Here is a 22,571-nt window from a genome sequence, read left to right as displayed (position 1 = left end):
GCTTTACATCCGGCGTTCAGTGGCAGACTACTATTTCATATTGTTTTACAACACATGGCTTTAGCCCTTTTGTGGGAAAGACTTTAAAACAAAACTTACAACAGTTACTTTTCTCAACAACTAAAATTTAGAGTAGTGTGATTAAGAAAAATATGCGAACTGTTTTCAATTTCAAATTAATATGGAAATGCACAGGTTTAGAATTTTCTACAGTGAAAAGTACAAAAGCTAGACGTTAAGAATGTATCCAATGAGCGAGCAAAGCGAGCATCGGACAATCCGAAATGAACTGCGAAAGCAGTTCCGGGGATTGGCGAGCGCCAGCGAGCAGAGAGCGAAGCCTCCTAGTTGTTTAAAACTGTGTAAGATAGTTGAAATTGTTAACTTTGTATACATTATCTACGCACTGACTTAGAGGTTGAGCAGCTCCTAAGATCAGAGCACGTCGATCAAAGAGCTATTGTACCCTAACCCTAAATCATGATTAACAGCAACAAAAAACTTTATGGCTGAAGCAGTTCAGCAAACACCTGACGGGAATAGCTTGTAATTCCCTGGTCTTGATGCAATGCTGCCCTAAATGCTCAAATCTTTGAGCAGAATAGACCTCACAACAATCTATGTATACTTTATTTATAGTTTGACTAGAGTAAGAACTCCCTTAGCCATTCGTCTGCATGCATCCGGGGCAGTGACTGTAGTAACTAGATATAACTATTTCAAGTAGGGTTGTGAGGTCATTGTTTAGGACTGGTTTTGGGTCCGGTCGACGAGAGAATCTTTTTCTTCGGTCTGTTGTATTAGCCCTGGAGGGTAGCTAGTAAAGAGAAGCTACCCTCCAAGAAATGCTCTATCCCTGTCTCCATAGCAGCAGACGGCATCAGACTTTGAGGCGGAGGGGGGAGTTCTCACGGTAGACAAACTATAATTTTCTTTACTAATACTAATAGAATTGTTAGTTTTTTAGTCATTAAATATTTTGAAACTGTAAATGTCTGTTGAAATCCTCAAGCATTTTTTTGATTATGTAATCTATGTATCAAATCTTGTACATAACATTTTGAACTGTTTGAAATCCTTAACTTTTTTTTCTGCACGTGGTTCGAACGTGTGAGCATGATAGCCATCTTGTTCAATTGCATCACACTAGGAATGTACCAACCGTGTGCCGATGAGATCTGCACATCTAGCCGGTGTCGACTTCTGCAGATCTTTGACGATTTCATCTTCGGTTTCTTCGCCATTGAAATGATGATCAAGACCATAGCCATGGGCATCACCGGGAAAGGAGCTTACATGAGCGACTCATGGAATCGACTCGACTGCTTCATAGTTTTTGCAGGGTGAGTACAGAATCCATATTATATCTTATTAACAGTGATTTGTCCCATTCATATTAGACATCTAGCGTAATTGGAGTGTTACAATATACAGTCACTGGTCAAATTATTAGACGCATTATGAAATTCGATGTAAAATCTTAAATATCAGGTGATACTATACAGCTTTATTGTTTTTACACTGATGAAACCGGTTTGCATTTGTTTACGTTCGTGTATCAATTGGTTAGCATTGTAATGCAATACGTTAAAAACAAATACTAATAGGAAGTACATAAAAAATCTCCTGAATAAAAACATGTATGTTTAAGCATAAAAGTATTGTGTACAAACTGGTGCAAAACATGTAATTCTTAAAGCACTGCAATGCGTCTAATAATTTGGTCGAATTATTATGCTATACTTATGTAATACCTGATGTAATAAATATTCTATATTTATTAAATATATCGTCTAATTTATATTATATATCGTCTAATTTAACCAATTAATGCACAAACGTAAACAAGTGCAAACCAATTTCAGTCAGGTAAAAACAATAAAGCTGTATATTTAACGCCTGATGATTAAGATTTCACACAGAATCTTATAGGGCATCTAATAATTTGGCTATGGACTATATAGGTATACTCTTTGTACATAAAATAAGCATCCCAAGCTCTCCACACTTTCCCCCTTTTTGTTACCATGGTATCCGCAAATCTTGTTTTTCCCCAAACCAGCATATTCATACTTCTAACTAAAATGAAAAGTACTGTTGTTGGTGGAAAAGCAAGAATTTCGTGATCATGATAACGGAGAGAAGAAAAGTGTGGAGAATAGGAAAAATCACGTAACAGTACAACGTCTATTAAATATATAAAGTATAACTATCGGTCATTAGTTGAAAACCAAAATTTACCGAAAATAAACAAACATTTCGAATTAAGTTAACTGGAGATCATCAACAAGGTGTTTTATCTGTCTCAATGTCAAAATTGGAGGTTAGTAATTTTTTATTGCTTTTAAAATTAATCTCAATTGTTTAAAGGATTCAGTAGATGCAAAATTATTTTTAAATATTCCTAAAATTTGCGAAATAAATATATTTCTGACCATTTTTATCAAGTTGCTTTTGTTATGCCAAATTAAATAATAAATAATTTAGGTTTTCTTAAAACATTAGTTTTCTACATAAAAAGTTATTTCAGGAGAAATTTTTACAAGCGAACCAAAAACATCGTTAAATTTCAATATTTCTCATCAAACAATTACGCGATTTGGGTTTAGTTTTTTGTCTCTTGGCTGGAAAAAAGTAATTGAATACTGATGAAACAATCATACTCAAGAAACAGTTTTAACGAAAAAGCGAAAAAGAAGTGTCAAAAAATTACCTATGGAAAAATTCCAAAAGATATAAAGGTAAAAAAATTCGGGAGGGAAAAAAATTTGGAAATAATTTTTTTTAAAGTGTTTTAAAAGTCAGATATTTTTAGAACAAAATGAAAACACAAAAACTCTTGACGAAAACAAAAAATGTATCCTAAATTTTTTTTTAAAAAATGAATTAAAACTTAAATTCTGTGTCACGCTAAATTTCTTCTATTCGAATTTAATCCTAAAATAATTATACAACGGTTCAACTCAATAGTTAAGTGAATCCCGGGGAAGGGGCTGCAACTTTCGTACGTAAGCATAAGAGGGGGTTCGGCATTTACTTATTTTTTTAGACAAAGTGAAGGAGTAAGTCCTGAATTGCCAAAAACATTCATACGTAATATTTGCAAGGTAATTTCTAGCGCATGCTGATTACTAACTTTCTAATTTTAAAAATTTATGCCTATCTGTCATTGTTTAACGAAAAATAAAATTAAGTACTACATATTAACTTTAAGATTAGCCCAATAATGAAAATTCAAATTTCCAACACGTTGAAGTCTGATAGAAACTTCGCCAAGCAGACTCCACTTACAGAAAATCTTGAAATGGTTTGTCGTGACTATAATTAGGTGCAGATACTCTAATTCATATAATAAGTCATATCAAATCCATATAATAAATCATTTTAAATTCAAATAATAATTCATATCAAATTCATATAATCTGTCAGTGTTTAACGAAAAATAAAATTAAGTACTACATATTAACTTTAAGATTAGCCCAATAATGAAAATTCAAATTTCCAACANACAAAGTGAAGGAGTAAGTCCTGAATTGCCAAAAACATTCATACGTAATGTTTGCAAGGTAATTTCCAGCGCATGCTGATTATTAACTTTCTAATTTTAAAAATTTATGCCTATCTGCCATTGTTTAATGAAAAATAAAATTAAGTACTACATATTAACTTTAAGATTAGCCCAATAATAAAAATTCAAATTTCCAACACATTGAAGTCCGAGAGAAACTTCGCCAAGTATGATAGTAAGCACCTCTTACAGAAAATTTTGAAATGTTTTGTCGTGACTATAATTAGGTGCAGATAAACTAATTCATATAATAAGTCATATCAAATCCATATAATAAATCATTTCAAATTCAAATAATAATTCATATTAAATTCATATAATCTGTCATTGTTTAACGAAAAATAAAATTAAGTACTTTAAGATTAGCCCATTAATAAAAATTCAAATTTCCAGCACATTGAAGTCCGAGAGAAACTTCGCCAAGTATGATAGCAAACACCTCTTACAGAAAATTTTGAAATGTTTTGTCGTGACTATAATTAGGTGCAGATACTCTAATTCATATAATAATTCACATCAAATTCATATAATAATTCATATCAAATTCATATAATAATTCATGTCAAACTCATATAATAGTTCATGTCAAATTCATATAATCTGTCATTGTTTAATTAAAAATAAAACTAAGTACAACATATTAACTTTAAAATTAGCCCAATAATAAAAATTCAGATTTCCAACACGTTGAAGTCTGATAGAAACTTCGCCAAGCAGACTCCACTTACAGAAAATCTTGAAATGTTTCGTCATGACTATAGTTAGGTGTGGATACTCAAATTATTTTAAAAGCTAGTGTCCCAACCTTGTAAAAGCAGCTCTGATGAACTTTTCTTTTAGTAATTACTTGTTTTATCATTTTATTTTTCCCTTTTGTTTTGTTCTAGCCATGGTCTGTAGTTTTTTTTAAGTCTCCGTGCCTTTTGTAGATTATTAACTTCAATTTGACGTAATATAGTGGCATTCTGCTCTCGTGCGGTTTAATTTTTTATCAAATTTAAATTGCAAACCTATAACCGAGAACTAAATTACTCACAGGCTAATATTTTAATTTTGGAATACTTGCCTGACTTTTTATGACTTTTTTAAATAATTGTTAATAATTACTACAAAACTTATTATAAATTAATAAAGAAGATCCAATAATCAACTTTTAAGAATGAATATTCATACTTATTATATTTTTATTAGTAAAGGTTACATGCATAATGAGATTCATTTATAGTTCGTTCACCAGGAGTTGGCACTTCGCTCCGTTTTCATCACGTGGTATCCGACGATACTATTTCGCTATTACAGAGAAGTACAATGATGTGAACAATCCTGAACAAGGTTGTCATTTGGCGATCGAATGAAAAAAAAATTATTTCGCAATCTTTATGTGCATTTTTTTAACATTAAATATTTCATAATTTTGATGATATTTCTCACTTTTGAGTGGATAGTTTGTCTTTTTTTGAGAGATTTTGCTGTAATACATTAAATTAGCCCAGGGCTAAAGAGAATAGAAGGGCTGGTTCACTCCTTTGTAGAAACTCTTGCCGCACCAATCCTCCGATTTTCTCTAGTGATACGTTTTTTCTATAGTTAATAACTTTTATAAAAATTCGTTATCTAAATAGAAACCGCCTCGTTACTTCAAAAGGAAAGGCACGTGAAAAAAATTAAAAAATGGATAAAGTCAAAGAAAATTAAAACGTAAGTAAAAAGTATAAATAAAATATATAGTGTACAGTTGAAATTCTCCTAATTTCATAACTTATTTTTTTAATGTAGTTATTCTAAATATTTATGATTCTTTTAAAAATTATATTCTCTTGAATTTAAATATCTATAAATTATATCATGGTAAATTTAAATATCTATAAACAATTGTAAAATTTCTAATGTCATTATGAACCTAAATTATTATTTTGTTTCAGTAATTAGCGTTTAAGGTTGATGTTTCCTAATGATTAAGTATGAACAAATTGCTATTAACGGCATATTTTAAAATCGGGGATTCTAAATTTAACTCAACTTATTGTTATAAAAGAATATGTAGATAAAAAAGTGTCGATATATGCTTTCATTTTTCTTAATAATTAAAGTTAAAACTGAACTTTTTAAAATAAAGTATTCATAGTGTCATTTTCGACAGCTAGTAAAATATTTTTATAAGTTTAAAATGGTATTTTTTTAATATAATGGCCAAGAAAGTTTTTTTAAACTATGTTTATGAATGGAAATAATGTGTTAATTACGTAAAGTTTGAAAGCTAATAAACAGAAAAAGTCTAACTTATTTTTACAAAGAGAAAGATGCAAAGTTATCATAATATCTTTGCGTGCGATCTTCCGAGATCTGTGGACACAGTGATGTCACGAGGAGGGAAATCGTAGCTTCAGCTCTAAGAGCGGAGTGAACTAGCCCTTCTATTCTCTTTAGCCCTGAAATTAGCCAGAGTAACGAAAGGTATAATCGCTGATGATAAAGCGAAGTAAGTGACTGAAAAAGAATTCACTGTTTGCGTTTGGCGCACGTTAAGGGTTGTCTCAATTTCAAGCTCGGAGACGTTTCTTATCTTGCCCCCGCTCTGAAATGAACTCTTCGTCCGAGGAGTTGAGGCCAAGTGCCAACTCGTGGTGAGCGAACTATACTTATTTATCAGACAAATAAGCCTCTTTCAGATGTAATTATGACTTTACACATGAATCTCATAATTAGACGCACAGAATTGTTTTGCCTTTACTATTTTATTTCATAAATTATTCACAATACATTAACATTAACGGCATATTACTATTTATATCATTTATATAAAAGTTTCTCTGTAAAAATCTTAGTAATTTAAAAGTAATTATGTAAATTATTTTGGTCATACGTCCAAGCCAAAAATAAATATTGCTATTTAATGAGAGAAAACCAGACGAGAAATTTTATTTTTAATTTTTATTATCTTTTATAAGCGTTTTACTTCCGGGATCTTTATTTTATTATCATTTTTTTTTCTTACTATAGATTTAGTTTCTTTATTAATGAAATTTGCATAAAAAGTTTCTTTTTTTTCGTTGGTAAAAGAAAAACTGTACCTAAATTGCACGCTAAATACCACGTGTCATTAATCGCAATTAAAAGAGATAATTCAGAATTGATGGTAATAAAAAAGAATACTGAGGCAAGATAATTGGAAAACAAATGGTTTAATGAGAGTTAATTCTTTAATGTTTCAGAAAGGTCGGATTTTTCCAGAAAATTCAAATAAGAAGAAAAAAGAATACGAAATTTATTTAAAAGAATAGAAATCATTTAAAGAGATTAAATCCTTAAATAAGAAATTGTTGTAAAAGAACTGATTTCAGAAGGAAAAAAACACCCATCTGTACATAATTAAGAAAATTTCTGAATCTTGGAAGCTTTTAATATGAACTAATAATTATTTGATACGGATTACTAAATTCGTGAATTTACTTCATTTCTGAGAACCAAAAAACTACAATGAACTAATTGCATACTTATTAAAATCATTTTAAACTTTTATCTGAGAAAAGATTTGAATAGAAATTTGATTTTTCTGTTGACGAAAAATGTCGAAAATTACAGTAAATAGACTGAAAAACTGTTGCGTTTTTTAATTTCTTGAATGAACCAAAAATAACTTTTTATTAAAATATGCATTAGATAATGAAAACATATATGAGCTTTACAGGATGGCACACTGTTTTCGCATTTTTAAAGCATTTTTCACATTTTTGAAATTCTTCCCCATTAATAAATACATTTATTCATTTGCATTCTTTAATAAAATAAATTGAATAATTTTTACATCATTATAATCGTAAATTTCCCCAAAACATCAAATATTGTTACAAGAAATATACTAAAACGTTTTATCAAAGTTTTTTTCAAATTTAACTAATATGCAAAGTACAATTTAATTTTGGAATAAATTATAATATTGAAAATTTTAGAAATATTCTTAAGATTTCTATTTCATATAAATAAGAAAGAAAATATGCATTTTTCACTATTTAAGTGACTTACTGCGAAACAGATTGATATTAAAATCATAATAAGAAAATATTTCCAGATATTAATTAAATGAAATATTTTTTTTTATTTAATAAATAAAATAAGACAAATTAATTTCTGCATCTGTTTCAGAACTTACTACAATTCTGTTACAAAAAAAGAGGATAATATATATCCTTCTTGTTTTAAATATCTATATTTTTGAAATATTACTAAAAAAATTAAATTTTACTGAAAAGAAAATTCTTTAATATTCTTAATATAGACAAATTTATAATAGTGCATCCGTTTGCATCATTGTAAACGTTACAAACGTTTTAATGTTGCTTCAAACGACGTAATTAAAAGTTTTTAAAAAAATCACGTGTTTAACTTCTTCTTTACCTTTAAATTAGTGTACACTTTCTTACTTTTAAAAGTTATTACTTTTACAGGCACTTTTTTTTAAAGTTCACAATTAAGAACCTTTCCTTGTAACAAGAAAGTGGTAACGTTTTTTTTTCTCCTTGTGTAGCTCTTTGTGCTTTCTACGATATAAATTGAATTCAAACTATATAAGCCCAGAAAAAATTTGCCAACAAAATAATAAAAAGTTAACAATCTAGTATATTTCAACACATTAACTTTAAAAAATAAAGAGCTCAGAAAAATTCGGAACAATGCGTAATGACGTATTAATAATTATAACTATTGTAAATAATGGCGTTCCAATGAATGTAAATGATTAAAATGTTTCTAACTCTCAATTTTCTGTAATGACATTATTTATGATGTAACTTCATTTATAAGCTACTTTATCATTTCACTTGATGCTGCAATTTATCTAACCACACCGAATTTCTTCTACTTTTTTTCAAATTCATGCAATCAATAAAAACTTTTGTTATTTATCGTAAAGCTCTGTGAACCTAGTGGACAAGGCCATTAAACTAATGATACATTAGATGACTGGACAATTGATTCAAAAAATCATTTTACAGATATTGCGTTTGTATTTAAAAGAAACAAAACAAACTCGCTACAATTCCTTCCTGTATTCATATCTTATCTCTATAGTTTCACTGTATTCCAAATGAATCATCATGTAAAAAAAAACTCTCAGCACCTCAAACTTTATAAAAAAATATTTACATTTTGTTCCACATTTAATACTTCTAAATCTTTTGAAAGATATTAATTATTATATTCATTAATGTTTCTATCATCAATCTTTAAAAACCGCAGTTAAATTACAATTTAAAAATTAAGTACAATTATAATTAATTTCAATTTTAATTATATCCCGTTCATAAAAGCAACTATAGAAACATTTAACCAACATCATGTTCTGAGCTAGGAATAAAATTAGAAAGCGATTACATTTTCAATCTTTCAGAAGAAAAAAGAAATAGATTTTTTGGATTACTGCCAACCTCTTCTGAAACATAAAAAAATAGCCTATTATTCTGAAACAGAATTACTTAAACACATGTTACATATTAAACATAAGCCACGCCATCTAATAAATAACCCATTTTTACTTCATAAACATCTGTTTTAGAATGCTCAGGGGTCTTGCAAAAGCAGTTTTAGTCATTTTTACAAAAGGGTAATAGGGTAAAAATTTATCCTAAAGGAGCTAAAGTACCGTCATTTTTCTCTCTTTATTTTTATATCATCATTATATAACCAAACTCTCGGCAATTTATTTGCCATAATTTATAAGCGTTGATAAAATCATCTTCCAGAAAAGGAAACTTTGTAACGGTGAATTTATTTCAATTTTTTGTTGAGACAATTGTTGGTGTCTTCTAAACATCACCCTTATTATATATTTTTAGAAGACTTTTCATACAATGCATTTAATAAACAGCTAAATAGTGGCATTCAGAATTGAACCGAAAATGTAACGAATCGTCAAATTAAATTAGACTCGTTTTAAACTTAATTACTCGAGCTCAATGGTTCTCAAACAGAAGGACTTCATTGTTTTAAAACGGTCAGTCAATTACACCTGTATTCTAATTAATTTTTATCTTACAAAAGGAATTTAGGGTACACTGTTAAAATTTTCATTTTAAATCTACGGTAAAATAACCGGCAGCAGTCTCTCCATCCAATTAACCGTAAATTTTACGGTAAAGAACAATTTTTACCTTAATGGTTTTGAAGCCGTTAACATCTAGTATGATTAAAAAAACCATGAAGGCAAAACAAGACGGTTTTTTAGCCATTCACAACTAGCATGGTTTCAAAACCATGAACAAGAAATGTAGCTGGACATTGGAGATAGTTTGGCATCTCCATGGCTATGCTTGAATGAGAGAATCGTATTTTAATAGTCCAGGACAGCAAATTGGGGAGAGCAGGATACACACCGGAAACTCTTCATAAAATGAAGGAAATATAGAGATGTCAGTGCTGGGAATAGAACCCCCGTTCTGTCTGTCATGAGATTGTCAGATTAGCCCTTCGATATGCTCATCTACAAAGAACAAAATGTCTTCATTAAGTGGGTCTAGTTAGTTTTACCTTATTAGGAGAAAACTGTTAATAAGCAATATTTCTCACAATTAACAGTTTCAATACTATCTTATTTATAGTTATTTGACTGTTTTTTTAAATATGGTAAAATAGCAATTAAATTAATTGTTATTTAACCATTTTTACGATAAATTTCAAACAGTGTATGCTTCTCATACTTTGTTCCAATTTATTTCAATAATTTAAATTTATTTATTAATATTCTTTTAATTTGTAGTTTAAAAAAAATCTCGATTCAATCAAAATTAATTTCTTAGTCTGAAATGAATAGAATGAAATTTTGGTTTTTAATATTTAAGTCTTATTCGTACGTAAAAACAAAAGCTACCAGGGCACTCATTTTTTCATTTGCTTGGCTTATTTTTGTGAGTCAAGCTTCTTGATTAGATAACAAATGAAAACAACTTAGAGAAGGAGAAAAGAAATCGAATTCGATTAACATTTTGCCGTAATAAGCACTATTCCGTCTTTGAAAAACCGAAGTAAAAACAATCACAGGAATCCCATTAAACGTAATGTGACTAATAATTACACTTTTTTGCTATACTATAATATTTTTTTTCCTAACAATTTAAGTATTTCTTAATTGTCATTGAGGTATAAAATTGCTGATATAAATAAAAAATTATAAAAACATTTGTATATCATAACTTTCTATGTTTTTGCTGTGTAATTTTTAAAAATTGTTTAGATAAAATCAAAATCTAATAGTACAGTATACATATATTTGAAATTTTTGAAGGGGTTGAGCTTTTAGTATCAGTGAAAAGGGGAACTGGTCAAAATATATAAGAGACCACTGCTCTAGTTAATACATATTTAGCTAAAATTATTCATCAATTTTCAAAGGGTTATTTATTTACAAGTATGTCACTTACAAATACGACTGATACATAAACTAACTAAGCTTCTGGTCCTTTACAAATTGACATTTTAGATAAATAAACCTATACCCATCGCAAACTTATGAATAGTCTGTCTAAAGTAAGAACTTCCTGAACCATTCGTCTGGACCCGTGGCGGTGACTATGGTAACGAGGTATAACTATTTCTAGTAGGGGTGTGGGGTCGTTGTTTAGGACAGGTTTTGACTCGGGTCATAGAGAGAAATAGAATCATTTTCTTCAGTCTACTGTGTTAGCCCTAGAGTGAAGAGAGGCTACCCTCCCTGAAATGCAATATTCTTGTTTCCATAGCAGGAGACAGCCTCAGACTTTGTGGAGGAGGAGGGAGTTCTTATCGTATACAAACTATACCCTGAATACCAACAACTTCGCAAAAACACATGATTTTGCGAACATGATTTTGTGCCGGACACAAAAAGCATGCTATTTAAGGTATGGACAGATCTGGTTTACCACAGAAAAAATACCAAGGGTTGGTTTACCACACATTGAACAACAGGAAGTAATATGGACATGCTATTGAACGGTAGGGTGGAGCAAAAAAAAAGTTTTTGGTAATTGAAAAGCACAAAAGGACACATATGAATATCACAAATGAATTTTTTCAGAATTTTTATGCATCATCTTCATTTCCCGCCTTAAAACTCTTTTTTTAAAAGCGACAGACTTTCGCAAATTTTTTAAAGCTTGTTGCATGAAAACAAATTGCTTGTCAAACTTTTCCTGTAACATTATTGAATTTTAAACAGTATTGCAGCAATACGGTGTAAATTTATTTTCACAATAAACAATATCGCTGTTTTAAGAAAATCAGCAAGGCATTTTGGAGAGTACGGTAAACATGGATTTATAAACTAAAATTTTATTACCGTCGTTGAATAGTCGACCCAATTTTTCTGGTTTACGACTGCTAATATCCAACTTCGCTGTATTGTAATTTTGAACTTAATCCAGGAAATATGGGAACTCCTGGATCAAGTATTAAGAGAAATTTGCCTTTGTACAGGACTATTTCATAAAACTTACCCTCATTTGCGTTACATATTTAAGTAAATGGCAATAAGTTTCCATGCATAATTTTCTAAATCTTATGTTTACAAATTTTGCTACAATTTTCGTTAGATTAAGCTGAATATTCACTAGCTGACTGCGTTGGAAACAAATCTATGAAAATAGTGCCTTCCTTCATGAACCAAAAGTGTATGTTTCACATCACCTGTCTTTGCCTGCCTTCATGAATCCTTTGAAAGTGGATTCATACATTGAAAGCCTTTCCACGTATAATAAAGCCTTTATAACTTTAGTTTTACCTATACACCGATTTTATTTTATGCTTTTTCGTCACATTTTAATAAAGATTTTTAATTGGAGAAATAAGTTTGAACTTACTTCAGAGCCTGTTCAATAGTACAAAAGCAAAACAAGTCCTTATTACTTTTATGCAATACACTAATATCTANATATGGATGTTAGGAAGGAAATAAACTAAAAACAACTTTATTACAATTAAACAAAATTGTATATTGCCTATTTTTATGTATATCCTTTGTGTCCTTAATCCTTAATTAATCCTTCAATAATCCTAAATCCTTCAATAGTCCTTAATTAATCCTTTGTGTTAATTTTAACACAAAGGATTAGAATTTTTAATTCATTGCTCAACGCATTTTGTACATATACTGGGTGTTTCCATTGTACATTTTCCGCAAACATATTTCTTCTAATTCTTATTATTTCTATAATTCCTATAATTATTCTTGTAATTAATATTATTTCTTCTAAGAACTTGTGCTGTCTTGATTGTTTCGACATTTTTCTTGGTAAAAACTAACAGTTAATTAGAAATGAAGTAAAGCTATAAAAATTAAATATAAGCCTCTTGCCAAAATATTTAGTTTTCGTCACTTTTTCTGACACAAAAATGCCAATCTAAAATCTTAGGTATTTTCTTGAAATTTGAATTCACAGTTATTCTAGTTGAACTAACTACACTGCAGTCTTTGCAAAAATGTGCAACTATAATCGAATGCAATACGTTGAACACGCATTGCATTGTCATTTCTGATCCGATAACCTTATAAATCAATAAATTGCTCTCCCGGTCATATGACCAGTTGTGGTAGAAATAGGTATACGACAAGCATTGACAAGCATTATTCAAAACAAACAAAATACAAAAAAAAAATAATGACAGAATATTAACTGTATATAATTGTTAGAAAAAGTCATGAAATCAAATGCGTAAAAACGATTAAATGACATTTTCGATGCAAAAGTTCTTAAACGGTTATTTGACCCGTAATGGTATGTTTAGCGTTAAACGGAGGAAACAATTTTAACTTCGTCATGAAATAAAGATTTAAACAGATTTAGAAATTAAATATTCTTAAAAATAATATATAATATTAAAATTTTCTTAGAAATATTAACACAAGTACGACTTTTTTAACGGTAGTGATAAAAAATTTTATCAATGTATCCTAATTCCTAATTTCAAAAAAAAATCTAAGAATTCGAAATCAAAAAGAAAAAAAAATACAGATCCGTGAAGAATTCGAAATCGTAAAAGCTTAGTTGTGTTAGGAATAGTCATGGGAGTTGTTAAGAACTAAGTTTCTTTGGTTCATTTGGGAAAGAAAAGGACGTTTGGAGTACAAAACAAAAATTCAACTTTTTGTACTTTTTCTAAAAAGTTTATATCCTCTAAAAGTACGCTGAAATCAGGCCTGTAGCCAGTATTCAGGTTGAAGAATCGCCCCTTCTTTTCAGTTGGATACATTATTTTTTATTTTAATTGATTTAGATTCGTTTCGATCTCTGATATATTATCAAAATGTGTTTATTAATTGTAAGTATAAAAAAATATGTTAAATATTGATAAAAACAAATTAATTACTTATTATTAGATATATTAATCAGTACACTACTAAGTAATATTAATATAGTAAAGAAAATGATATTTTTAATTCTTATTATCATAAAACTAAATATTAAAGTAATATAAAAAATATTATTGAGAGCATTTATTTAAATAGCAATTCAAAAATTTATTTTTAGATATATCTATAAACCAGACGCACAATATGGCAGTAATTTACATAGCAACACTTATAAAATAAACTACTCACAAGTAGTTGGTGCCGAATAATATTTAGAAAAACACAAAATTCTAAGTGTAAAAAAATATCACGGCCAACTGTATACGTAGAACGTATTATTTTTTTAACAGGTTGTTAAATTAAAAGATTTTTAATAAGAAATGTTTTTTCTGAAAAATGTTTTTTGCTGTTGCGATATTTTTAAAATCTAAATTGGCTAAAATCAAGCCATTTCACTTTATAAACTACGTTTAAATTCATTACATCAACTGTAAACTGAACACTTATTTTATTTAAGGCACTTATAAATTTACAGTTGCATAAATTTATTCAAATGCCTGGTATTTTTTTATGATTTTATTAATCTTATAATATTGATAGTTCCGAATAACAAATGCTAATTTGCAAAACACAATATTTCTCAATATCACTCCAAACAGGTGAGAAATTTTCTTTTGATAAATATTTGGCTTAGGCAGTTATATTGATTGGTTATCGTGACTAGAATTAATAGGATATCATAAAATCTCTCAAAATAACTATAAATTATATGACTTTTTTTCGTCAAATATTTATTCTTTTCACGCTATTTTTCTTGCATGATAAATGCTTCACGTTGCCTGGCATGTAATTGTAATTCTTTTTATAAAACTTTCCATTTTAGAAGGCTCATGAATTGAATGCATTCATAAAACAGAATTTCATTTTCTTATGTTTTCAAAACTAAATTCTTAAATAGATGAAAAAGTTTGAGATGACTCACTATGCCCATCAAATGAAAGCGAAATATTTTGTCGTGTTTCTTTCACTGGCAAATAAACCGTAGTATTTCGAATGTTTTGTTTCTTGATCTGAACTGTAGACTAGGTTTCTGATTCTTAATTAAACAATAAAAACATCGTTAAAAGGGATGAGATTGTCTTGTTTGGCAATTTCAGTGATATTCATAGGATCTCTCAGTTCCCACAAATCACGCGCATACTCGCCAAAAAATATCAATGCATAATGAACTTACAGAAAAAAGAATTCTAAAATTTATCAAACAGCAGCGGTCGCCATAGCAACGCGTGCAATGACGACGCATGCGCACTGTTCACGGTTACTCTCGAACATGATCCAATAGGAAATGAGGAAAATAAATGATATTTTACATTTTCGTTACGTTTCTTGATTATTTTTATTAGCAAATATAATAACTCATATTTTGCATTTTTTGTTTGTTAATTTAAAAAAATTCAGGTGTAGAAAATGATATAAATTCACTTAAATGCTCTAAATTGCATTTTTATAATAAATATAGTTTTTCTAGTGGCTAAAATATAAATTTCAAAAATAATGTTTGTAGCTTTTCGTCATTAAAACTGTCTTTCTTTTGACTAATTTTAGCAGTATTTATACTGATAAACAGTGTTTTTTAATAAAATATAATAAAAAACTATTTTTTATTGATAAATGAAGTAGAAAGTTAAGTCAAGGGTAGAAAACTTTCAAATTAGGCCCAAGACTATTATTTTTATCATTAATATTGCTGTTAATGATGAGTTAAAACCATAATAGTAGAAATAAGCATTAGCAATAATTACAGTACAAATTTGTCCTAAATAATTACTAACAAATTTTATGTTTATGTTTATTTTTTTTATCATTTTTAATGGTAAATTAAAAAAACGTAAGAGATATATTTCCTACAAATCTTCAAAATTGAGATTTAATGTCATATCTTTTATCATTACTTCTGTTTTTATAGCTGGAACTGTTTATCATTAATATTTTTTTTATCGGTGTTAGCTCTGGTTTAAAAAAGCTTTAATAATAATGTGAAATTAAATATCTAATATTAGTAATATTTCAAAAATATAGATATTTAAAAAAAATGATTTTTTTCTTCTTACTTTTTATAACAGAACTATAGCAAGTTCTATAACAGATACAGAAACTAACTTCATTTATTAAACAAAAAAAATATTATATTTCATTAATATTTGGAAATATATTTCTTATTATGATTTTAATATTAATCTGTGGCGCAGTAAGTCAGTTAAATAATAAAAATGCATATTTTCTTTCTTATTTATATGAAATAGACATTTTAAGCATATTTCTAAAATTTTTAACATTATTCTTTATTCCAAAATTCAATTGTACTTTACATATTAGTTAAATAGGAGAAACATTTGATAAAATGTTTTAGTATGTTCGTAAGCATCATAATATTTGATGTTTCGGGAAAGATTACGATTTTAATGGTGTAAAAATTATTCAATTTATTTTATTCAAAAATATAAATTAATGCAATGAATTTAATAAACGGGGATGAATTCCAAAAATGTGAAAAATTAAAGTTCATATATGTTTTAAATTATCTAATTCATATTTTAATAAAAAGTTATCTTTGATTCATTAAAGAAGAACAAAGCTCAACAGTTTTTCAGTCTATTCACTGTAATTTTTGACATTGATCTTCAACAGAAAGATCAAATTTCTATTCAAATATTATCTCAGACCAAGCCTTACATAGATTTTAATAAGTATGCAATTTTTATATCATAATTATCACATTATAAATAATATTTTTAAAAAATCAATATTTTAATATTTATTTTTTATAAATTTATATTAGTTTATATGACTATATGTTTTTCATTTGCATATTTTTAACGGTAAAGTTTAGGAATGTAAAATACCTATTTCTTATTATTACTTCAAATTAAGTTTGAAATATCCTATTTCGATCATTAATATTTTTTAATTGAGAGCGTTTATCTCACTAAAAAAATTTCCCTAATCATACGTATTAATAATATTTGAATATTAATTCGTATACGTAATACGTATTAATAATTTAGTTTTTAAGTCATAGATTTGAAAAGATTTAGCAATATGAAAGATTATAAATATCCCATTTAAAAATTTAAAAAAAAATTATATAATGTGTTTCTCCAATTGCTAAAAGAAGAAAAATTTAAATTTCATCTTCTTTTTTATCAGTTGGAAAAATATTAGTTGGAGACAACTGTTTCTTTCAACAATTGGAGAAACGTCAGTTGGAGAAAACTATTTAACAAAACATTTAAGTATTCAATTTAAGTACGACGTTATTTCCTATTTTTAAGCAAAAGAAAAATACCTTTCATACAACAAAAAGCATCGTGTTCGAGACAAAAACACGAAAACATGTTTTTCAGTGTTTTTACAACTAAATTCCATTCTTCGAAATCAAATTTCATTTTAAACAAATCCAAAGTAATGAACATTAGCTAAAAAAAAAAAAAATATCACTCACCGAAGAAACGCAGAAATACAAGTGAACGAATATACAAATCGAATATTAAATTGTACGGAAAAAGAACTTTTTTTTTCTTTCGAAAAATGAGATGCGTTAAGCTAGAATGTGTTTCTTCTTTTCAGATCGAAATGTAATATCTGATATAAAAAGCATTCTTCAAACCTTTCAATTCAAATATTCTTTCTTCAAAATCCAATTTCACGGAATCTAAGGTAATAAGAAGGCGTTTGAGTTTGGCTTTTCTCAGCATTTTCTTTTGTTCCGTTTTGAGTCGATTTTTCTCAACACTTCTGCATTTTTTCTTTATTTTAAACAAACGTTCAATACTAAAATTGAGATATCTTATTTTTCAATCGAGATACATTCCCTGACCAAATTATTAGACGCGCTGTAAGATTCTATGTATAATCTTAATTATCAGGTGATACTATACGGCTTTATTGTTTTTACGCGGTTTGCACTTGTTTACATTCTTGTATCAATGGGTTAAATTAGACAATATATAATATAAATTTGACGATAGGATAAATTAGACGATGTACTATATAAATATAGAATATTTATTATATCAGGCATTATAATAGTATAGTATAATAGTTAGATCAAATTATCAGACGCACTGTTCGAATCCCAGTGGATACGAATTCCGCATCCGGCTTGCACCGACCACAGTGCTGACGTTAAATATCCTCATTGGTAGACGGATCATGGGTTAGAGTCCTCTTGCTGACAGGCTAACAGTAGGAGATTCTCGTGGTCTTCCTCTCCATGTAACGTAAATGTGGGTTAGTTCTATTAAAAGTCCTCCACGAAGGCAAATTTCTCCTTATACACGATCCAGGAGTTCCCTTGTCTTCTGGATTGGGTTCAAAATAAAAAGGCTACGGAGTTGAACATTAGTAGTAGTAAGCCCATAAAATTGGGTCGGCTGTTCAACGACGGTTATAAAATAAAAAAATATGAGATGTATTGAGGAGTTTGCTTGTCTCCTGGATGGGTTCAAAATTACAAACGAAGGCCGAAGGCTCCCCGTGTAGTAAATGGTGACTGGTGCTTGCTAAATCTGTCGAGTCGCAAAGTCCTCCGCGTTCCCATAACAAATCAATACCCCTGGGGGAACTGATCCTGGAGTTTCCTTGTCTTCTGGATTGGGTTCAAAATTACAAGGCTACGGAGTTAAAAATTAGTGGTCGTAAACCCATAAAATTGGGTCGGCTGTTTACAACGACGTATATAAAAAAATTTTATATATATATATNTTTCATTTTTGCTGATTCTGGAAAGACATTCTTTCTAGAATTTTGAATAGTGAGTCTTATCTGTTGCACCAACAACAATGAAAGCCCATTCATCTTTAAGAAAATGACCATTCCTCTTGTCCAGAGGTTAGTTTTACTCCCATGCTGTTTTCTAGAGGGAAAAAAAAAGACACCTGGTATATCAAAGAGACCGCGATCACTTACTTGCAGTCAGATGGACATCATGAGTAAATAAACAGAGGTGGTCTGTTAGTGACAATAGTAACAACTTATTGTGCAGCATATTATGACGTCAAGTACTTTTCTTAAAAATTTATCATGTGATGTTTCACCCCCTCCCATGAAACTCAAATTTTTTATGAAGAGCTATTCATTTATATCTAACTTATACTTGTGGATGATAAAAATGTAGTGGATGATACTGACGAGGATGATAAAGTTCCTCCAAATCACATAGCAGTATTAGAAGCTTCAGACACTATTCTTGACTATTTACAATTTAATTTTGCTTCTGATACTCCCTTATCCCATTTATATTAACTGGAAAAAGCTGGTTTTGAAATACGTCGGCGAAAACAAATACTAATATGTATTAAGATTATTTTGCAAGAAAATAAATTGTCTTTAGGTATGTTAAATTTTTTCTTTGTATAATTATAGTAATTACCAAAATAGTATAAATATTAAAATTTTATGTTTAGAAACATATTTATTCATATTGTCACTGCAATTTACGTTGCGTTTTAGAATTTTGAAGATTTTCACTTATGCGTCTCTTTCACTTAAGCGCTTATTTCTGTTGGCCCCTTACACCGGTGCATAAGTGAGAGTTCACTGTACTTCCTATTTGTATTTATTTTCAACGTATTGCATTAGAATGTTAACATTAGGTAGGTCTCATTGCTGCGATAAAATTCTGGTCGTTTAACCGTATTAGGTGAAAGCAGTTAATAAACGGTTTTTCTCACAGTTAACAGTTTGAATACCATCTTATTGATGTTTATTTGACTGTTTTGTTTGAATATGATAAAATAACAATTTAATAAATTGTTATTTCACCATTTTTAAGAGAAATTTCAAACAGTGTATTAATATTGCAATTCGAGATTATTTTTATAGCTATTTATAACACCTTGATCCTCTTTTATGGGATTTTAAAGTTACTTTTAAGCGGGTGTGTTTCACTTAGAATGAAAATTTGAGTCTACTCTTATTGCTATTTAACCCTAATTGAATGCCATTCTTATTGCTTTTTTCACATAATTACTATTTTTATTTCGATTTATCTAACATGTTAACCTAACTTTTAATTAATTCAAAATTAATCCTGTATACTTCCAGAAAAATTAAATTTACCGCTCTGAATTATTTAAGTTTTTAAACTTATTATAACCCAAATAAGACATTGAGTTCATAATTCAAAGGAAACACCGGAAAAGCAATCCATCAGATTTTAAATCTCCTTGCGTTTATTAATTAAGATTGAGACTGCTTTTTTTTTTCAAAAGAAAAAGACTTAGTCTCCATTAATATGAACATCTTAGCTGTCAAAAGACTTAATCTAAAAGAAATCCCAACTTCGTTCTCATTTCTGAATTCCATCCTAATCTAAAGGGATACTTTACGCCCCGCATCGTAAATTATCAACTCAGCAGGAATAGCATGCTCCGTTGCAGAATGCGAAACAGAAATCCGTGTATATCAACTCAATAAAATAAAAATCAAAAACCTGCGACGGTGCAACGGAGGGGAAGAAATAAACAGCTCCCAGCGGACACATAAACATTTTTGCAGTGTACTGTAACGTAACTTTTCCCCGCGGAAGTTATAAGTAGTAGCAAAACAGCAGCATGCAGAGTAGAGAAATTCGGATACATTTCTCTGTTGGCTGTTAACGATCTTTTTCTGGAGCTAATGACGCTTAATTACCCCCGCGGATAAAATAATTTTGCCATTTGCAGGTCTGGTGGTGTATTTCACGTTACAAATTAGATATTTGGTTGCTTTTAACTCGTAAATGATAGGGAACTAAATCCTGACTCAAAATTTATTTTATTTAATATTTAATGTCATTCATTTTGAGTGTCCGTTCGAAGCAAGAATTACTAAAACAATACTATATGTTTTTGTCAATAATTTCAATTTTGAAACGCAAGTACTAATAAACTCATTATTGTTTGTGGTCGGCACCATTTCAAGTCGGAATTCTTTCTTCTTTTGTTTTTCAAAAAAAATAATAATAATCTGTTTATTAACAATATTACTTAGTGTGATTGTTTTAAAGTTTAAAGAATATTTAAAACTAATCTATATCAATAAAAAGCACTTTTTGATCCATCCTCGACTGCCCTTCTCAATACTATACTAACTTTTCGCCAATAAAAGCAAAATTCTGTCTGGATGTATGTTCATTAATTGCTCGAGAACGGAAGCATTCTAATTCTTTTTTTTTAATATTCATAAGCTTTCTATTTCAGTTTTCTTTTTTTTAAAAAATTCGTCAATTTCAGCTTTTTTTCGGTGCATCTTATTCACTTCTTACATTTTATCATAACGATATTTTTTTTATTTATTTTATAACCATCGTTGAACAGTCGATCTAATTTCTTTGGTTTACGACTACTTATGTTCAACTCCGCATCCTTGTAATTTTGAGCCCAATCCAAAAGACAGGGGAACTCCTGGATCGAGTATTAGAAGAAATTTGTCTTCGTGGCGGACTTTTTGAAGAAACTAACTCACATTTGCGTTACATGGAGAGGAAGACCACGAGAACCTCCCACGGATAGCCTGACGGCAAGGAGACTCTAACCTATGATCCGCCTACCACTGAGGATATTTCACGTCAGCACTGTGGTCGGTGCAAGCCGGATGCTGAATTCGTATCGACTGGGATTTGAACCCGGTTCGCCTCATTGGAAGGCGAATGCTCTATCCCCTGAGCCTTCGCGAATGAGAACATTTTCTTTCATCTTTTCAATCGCATATTATTTTTAACTTTTAAAAATATGAATTTATGTTTTAGGAGCATTTGTTTTGAAATTATATATCTATTATAGCTTACATATAGACGCAAATTAAGTTTTTTGATCGTGAAACAAAATATTAAAAAAAACTTTTAAAAATTCAATCGTTTTCTTTTTTTAAAAGCAATTCTACGTAACAAAAATCGCAGAATTGACTTAAGTCGCCTAATATTTAAATACTTTTAACAAATGCAAACTGGCATTTGCAAAAGGTTCTCCATAATTGACTTGGACTCTTCACGAGATGAGGTGATTTGCAAGAATATCATTTCATCTGGAGATCGTGTCAATTACATGCATCAGTACAACTTGTAAATGTTATGCATCTTGTAAATTACATGCATCGGTGCAACTAGGCGATCAGTTTTTCTGTTAATAAGTGTTTCTACTAAGAAGTCTATAACCAATCCAAAAAATAAAGTAGTTATTCGTTAATCGCTTAACTTATTTTTATCTTAAATCTCGAAACGAAAATGGTTAGCAAAATAATAATCATCAATTTTTTTTTTCAAAATTTATTCTTTACGAACAATGGTTATAACAAACATTGAATTTTAAAATAGATCAAACTACATTTAAATTTCATCTAACAATTTCAAAATATAATTTCATTAAAGACTCTCCATTCAGCTTACAGCCTCTTCTGTAATGAAACGACTTACTTAGATCTTCTACTTTTTCAATATATTTTGCGTAGAACATTTGACCCTATTTCACTACATCGTTTTGACTGTATTAGCATGCACCCAGTGCAATTATTGTTGGTCCTGCAGTGGACTGATCGTTAAAACGCGGTTCCCAGTCAAGCATCACTGGCTACGGTCAGTGTCCGGGTGGGTGACCACTTGGGTCAGTCTGCGTGGGGACCGGGGATGTGCGGTATTGGTCCTCGTTA

The 22,571-nt window shown here is 29.3% G+C and overlaps 1 protein-coding gene across 1 annotated transcript in view; it reads left to right on the top strand.

Moving 5' to 3' along the window:
- The window catches only part of LOC107441470 (voltage-dependent T-type calcium channel subunit alpha-1I), a 313,139-nt gene that overhangs the window by 146,553 nt on the left and 144,015 nt on the right, over positions 1–22,571 (top strand). The window contains exon 2 of the mRNA XM_043045682.2: positions 1,098–1,343. Within this exon, the coding sequence (XP_042901616.2) occupies positions 1,098–1,343 (246 nt within the window). The remainder of the gene's footprint in view (positions 1–1,097; positions 1,344–22,571) is intronic.

This window comes from Parasteatoda tepidariorum, chromosome 3 (assembly GCF_043381705.1).
Source record: "Parasteatoda tepidariorum isolate YZ-2023 chromosome 3, CAS_Ptep_4.0, whole genome shotgun sequence".
Classification (NCBI taxonomy): Eukaryota; Metazoa; Arthropoda; class Arachnida; order Araneae; family Theridiidae; genus Parasteatoda; species Parasteatoda tepidariorum.
Note: the sequence above shows the minus strand (reverse complement) of the source record. Positions and strands in the feature narration are given on the sequence as shown.